The sequence below is a fragment of the Charadrius vociferus genome, unplaced genomic scaffold (genome assembly GCF_000708025.1).
Source record: "Charadrius vociferus isolate BGI_N301 unplaced genomic scaffold, ASM70802v2 scaffold50, whole genome shotgun sequence".
Classification (NCBI taxonomy): Eukaryota; Metazoa; Chordata; class Aves; order Charadriiformes; family Charadriidae; genus Charadrius; species Charadrius vociferus.
This window is the reverse complement of record NW_009646445.1, coordinates 2,256,835-2,262,549: the sequence shown is the minus strand read 5'-3', so window position 1 is coordinate 2,262,549 and position 5,715 is coordinate 2,256,835. Positions and strand designations below refer to the sequence as shown.

The 5,715-nt window shown below is 41.3% G+C and overlaps 1 protein-coding gene across 1 annotated transcript; it reads right to left on the bottom strand.

The window, feature by feature from the left end:
- Nucleotides 1-887: 887 nt before the first annotated feature.
- Nucleotides 888-5,707, bottom strand: LOC104284102 (acyl-coenzyme A amino acid N-acyltransferase 2-like; the record flags this gene model as incomplete). The annotated part of the gene is made up of 3 exons (XM_009882392.1): nucleotides 888-1,662; nucleotides 2,547-2,749; nucleotides 5,644-5,707. Coding segments are annotated over 3 exons (843 nt in total), but the record flags the coding sequence as incomplete, so codon positions are not given.
- Nucleotides 5,708-5,715: the final 8 nt, after the last annotated feature.

Here is a 5,715-nt window from a genome sequence, read left to right as displayed (position 1 = left end):
TTTTTTTTTTTGAGGGGGTGGGGGGGGGGGGTTTTTGTCGATTTTTTTTTTTCTTGCTTTTTTTTTTTTTAAGGGATTATGATTCTAAGTTAGTCACTGCCATAAGGTGACAGCTTTTTACAGTCAGTCTTAACCTGCTGGCCAGGTTTTCTGTCTCTCAACTTTACTTCCTCCCCAAGAACAGCTGTCAGCATCTGTTGACATCATTACTAAAGAGTTCCACAAGTAATTAATCCCTAACTCTATGACAGGTGTCATTAGTTTAAAACAAGCAATGAAGAGAGAAGTAAGACTTACACATAGCATAACTGCATTTAACAATGCTTTAACCTATCCAACAGAATTTTAATACCCTGAGTGTCAAATGCTAATCCAAGACATTATTGGAACAGATGGTTACATCCCTAATACAAGCCAGTGCTCGTGCTGCCATTCTCTCAGGATGACAGGAAAAGTGCTCTTCATTATCCCACTCTACAGGTAGTTTTTGTTGGTAAGAAAGAGATTGTGTCACCAGAAGACCACTACCTAAGGTCAAAGTAGACAAGTCTCATTACAAATAGATATCCCCAGCTTCAGGTAAATGGAAAACATTTCCAAAGTGTATATGGCTGTAACTGAGAGTTCTGGGCTAAGGCATCTTAAGATCAAAGGCCAGAATCATTCAGCATTTTGATGTGGAAGTTTATCGTCCATGGATTGCCATCATCCCCCAGTCTGTCATTGCTGAGGGTGCAGGCTAGCTCTTAAATTCTCTGAGTCATAAATACCGCAAGGAAGAAAGCACCTACTACTCTCTTCAGATACTTGTTTCTTGATATCATGACCAATTCAGGCTGTCAAATTTGTACTACAATGCAGCCTACTTATCATTGTTTCACTTCTCCTCTGTGTTCCTAGTTAAAATAAATTAGGCTAGTCCAAATAAATCCCTTTCTTTCTGGATTTATACTTGTAGCTAAGTAGTCATTTGGTTATTTCATATTTCAAAGCTTTTCTCAGTCAGACCCTCCAATTCACCAGTCATTTTGGTGGCTCAAGCTCAGTCCTCTGCAGTTCTGCAACAGCTTGCAGGTGCTTAAGTGTTCATCCCAAATGCAAGTGCAGAAACTCTTGAATCTTTCCCCAGGAGTGTTCCTGTGCATGGGCATGTGCTTTGCTCTCTCCACCCCCCAAAACAGGCACTCCCAGAACACGATCCATAGCTACCTGACAAAATGGAGTAGAAGGAGGATCAATTCGGTGACCTGCTCCTGGATAACTCAGGAGTTCAAAGTTTTCTTTCCCATGCTGGCGTAGACGCCCGATTGCCAGCTCAGCGTATAAGGAGCTCTTCCACATACGATCATCTTCCCCTACCACTAAGAGAAAGTGACCTTCTGCTTTTTCAATGGGGATTGTGCAAGGAGAATTAGCAGGATTTGTTGGGTCATCCAGAGCTTCAAAAGTGTCAAATACACCAGCGTCAGAAACACTGACCTTATTCATATCAAAACGCAGCCCAGGCAGAGTCATCTCACCATAATGGAGGTCTGCAACTGTGTTTGAACTACAGCCGGAGATACAGACAGCAGCCACCACTTCTGGCAGAAAGGTGATCATGGAGAGTGCTAATTCTGCCCCTTTCCCAGTCCCAATCACTCCAATTCCTGGTCCTTTCACCTTCAGATAAGATAGGGGGTGGGGAAGACAGGAAGAAAGGAACAAACAAAGTATACATTATAACGGGATTAGCCATGAAATGCCTTTGGAGTTGTGTTATTACAAAAAAAAAAAAAAAAAAAGAAAATGTTAGGTTAATTATTGCTGTAACCTATTGGAAAGCTACAGCCTGGACCCCATGGGACTCCTCCCTCTGTTTAGTATCTTATTTTTTCAGAGACAACAAGAGCTGTCAAACCCCACAAAATAACACAGACAGGCACAAGAAGTACCATTACTTGGACCTCACCAAGTCCCTGTTGCATATTTTGAAGCAAATATTTTCTCTTTTTCCCAAAACAAGTAGCAAGAAATTCAAGCACAGTCTATTCCTACACATCAGGCAATAAAGTAATCTCACAAATGACACTTGAAGGATTAGATAAGCAGTATTTAGTCCTTTCCTAGCCTGGGAAGTAAAACTGAAAGCAACATGCCAAGTCATCAAATCCATTCTTTTGCTGACTCTTGAGCAGTTTTGTATCATCCTCTCTTAAAATAACTGCGTTCATTTTTAAAAATTCCATCTTCATCACCACTGCTCCTGTTCGGAGGATATTCTGGCACTTTACTGTTCTAATGATCAGGAATCTTCTAGTTTCCAGCATGAATTTATTTAACAGACAGCTTGTGCTGGAAGAAATTCACTCTCCACAGTCATATACATAACTGCCTATGCAGGAACTAGACTTTTTCCATTATTGGGCCTAAACCTGCCCAGCAGAAACTGATACTCCAAACAAACAAACAAAAAAAAAAATCGCCGCCACCACCATCTGGGCATGACTGTCGAATCCTCCCTTGTCCTGAGAGATCTCTCATTACACTCACCTTTGTACACTCACCTTTGGGTGACGCTGCAGGAATCTAGCTGCCTCCTCAAAATACTCAAGTTTGAATTCTTTCATAACCTTAGGCAGATCTTCAAAGTCAAAATATGGCAGAGAAAGGGCAGCAAAACCACGGGTAGCCAGGAGACTGGATCTAAATTCAATCAAGCCTCCTTCATCACCATACATGTCAATAACTCCTGGAAAGGGGCCATCCCCTATATTAAAAAGAAGAGGTACAGAGGACAAGTTATCAAACAGGACACTAAAAACTCTCTGGTGAAGAGTGAACATCAAAATATAGAAGGCTTAAGACATTTTCTATTAATACTCATTTATTTTCCATTTGCACAGCAGAGATTAGAGAACCGGTGCTGTAGCCCACTTTAGCTATTTCAAACTAAGAATAGGTCCTTACCTTCCTGTAAAAATATGTAAACAGTTAAGCTTGTTTTTTAAAAAGAAACTGGTCTAAATGTTTTTTTCAATGGTCTTAACATCCCACTCTCAGAACAATCATACTCTAAATCAGCTCTTTTCCCACAAAGCAGTCATATCTTAATTAGCAAAGTGCAGGCTCATTGCTAATGAGGCAAGAGCACTGAGCCCTAAAAGTAAATTCTACAAAACTTACGCAAACTCTGGAATAAGGTGCATTGAGCAAAGCACAGCAAAGAGACACTCATTGCTACATGAAATCAACTGGACTCAATAGCTCTATCTCAACATCAGCACTGTAACACTTGGCAGCAGAACTGCTACTGCAGATATGAAGAAACCGGGTAAAACTGAGAGCTAAATGGGTGCAGTAACTGATATATAGATAAACATGCCTATACAGGTGTACAATCAGTCCCACAAAACTGCAGAAATAATCGACCTACAATTTTAAGGGAGCATGCTTTTGCAGCCAAGGTCGTGTTGCAATATTACTGGATGCCATGCCAACAGATCTTGGGTTAAAAGGCTAAGGATATTACACTACCTCTTGGAACTATAAAGACCCCAGGCAGGCAATTTCTTTTTTTACTGGCCACCAGATGTCACCACTGATGTACTCAGATCCAGCTTACTGCAACTATCTCAGCAGAAAAAGTACCTGCTTGTGCAAGAGTGCATTAACTCTCTGACATTAACTAGATGCAATAAAAAAAAAAAAAAAAAAAAAAAAAGACCTCTGGCAATTCAAGGTGCTTGAGAAAAGGAAGTTTTGGACAAGACATGTTATATGATGGAAACCTCCTAACTTAAAGCATTAGGAAGTCAGAAAAGGAGTGAAGCATGCTTTTGGGTTCTTTTTCTTTCAGTTCTGATATTTTTCATAGTAGTTCAATATTCTGCTTGAGAGAAAATGTCTGGATAAATTTATCACAATGCCATGATCAACAGTAACCTTTAGTTAATAACTGTCAGCCTAGATGGCTAGAAAAAAAAAGTATTCATTCATTTATCACCTCTACCTGGGAAGCTTTCTAGCAAGAACATGTGATCAGAACACAGTCAAGCATGATTGCGTTTCTCTCTCATGAAGACAACCTTTAACTTACACAAGGATCCTGGACTGCCTACACATGCCCAAGTATATAGTTTCTGCATAGCTCACTAAAAAGCAGGATAAAGTGGGCTATACAACTTTAGTATTGCTTAAAAACAAACAAACAAGAACACCCCATACCTGTAACTCCTATGCCTGAATTGAGAAAACTCTTTCATATTAATATTGCAGCATAAGCCCACTGATGTCATCTCACTTTTACTAAGAACGGTTCACATTTAAGATTCCTATCTTAACAATATAAGACTTCTCCATCGCTGGCACAAAGAAAGGTATTGTAGTAATGCTGTAACTGGATCCTCCATTGAGAAGGATGCCAGTATCATTTAAGCAATGACTCCAGACTTTTCCACACTATTATGATGCCAGACTTTCTAAAGGGAAAAAAAGCAGTTCCATGTTGCAGATCTCTGGATTCCCACTGAGCTCAGCAGAAATCCAGCTCATCCTCTAAGGCAGGATATATCAAAACAACCATGTCTCCGTGATGGAAAATCCAGAATGCTGACTAAACATTTGATCTAAAATTCAAAGTTCAATCTCTGTTGTTGTGTTTTCTTCTATGGACTTTGGATTCGTATCTAAATGGATAAAAAGATTATTGGTTTGGAAATCATTCACTGAAAATACTTAAATCCCTAATAACTGTGGTGGTACATATGGCACTTGCTGAACCAAGTTGTCATAAATTAGAGGTAACGTGGAGCACAACACTCGGGGAAATATAAGAAGTTTAAATCACAGCTCAAGTGTACAAACACCATCATCAGTGAAAGGTTTCATTTTCCAACAAGACTAGCAGTCCATCAGAATATCACACCTCATAAAGCACAACCATCCCACAAGCAGAACAGGTAGAACTTGCTCAGAAATCTATTTTGCCTTTATACCACAGAACAGCTGAAGTAACTCAATTATTAACTTAGCTATGGTGCTTATGTAACCAAGTTGGAATAACCAAGTTGGAATACCTATATCCTCTAGAATCTCTTCCACTGCTCTGCTTACTGGCATGTGTTTCACAGGGACAAAAAAAAAAAAAAAAAAAAAAAGAAGCCTTTTCGATTCAATCCTACTCAGGGTAAAATCCTCGGGAGATTTAGCACAGGCTCACCCGATGAAGCCTATCGGATTTTCTAAATGTTACAGGTTCTGGTGGTCCCGAGCAGACATCAAACCTACTGAAAAATCGTAAACTGAGAGCAGCGACATAGGTAAACTCCTCAACCCCTACTCTCATTTATCTGCTGCCTGTCTCACAAGAGCCACCTGCCCGTGCCTGCCCTGCCCGCTGCAGCCGATAAGGACCAAGCAGTGTCGCCACGCACAAGGGGAGCCGTGTCCCGACAAGCCTTTGGGAGTGTCTCCGTTAAGATTTCAAGGAAAAAAACCCTGCCACCTGTCTGCAGGGCGGCGTGCAGATCTATTACGGAATATGGATTTCCCGGGTGATGTCCTTCGCGTGTTTTTCTTGTAAAAGAGACTTTCCTTGCTCTGGCCAGAGAAGCCGGGGGGTCCCGCCGGCCCCAGGGCGAACGTCTCGGCCGGGACACTCACCCGGCGGCAGGAAGAGGGAGCCCCTTACGCCTCCCTCCTTCAGCCGGATCCTTCGCACGCCGGGGGCCGTGA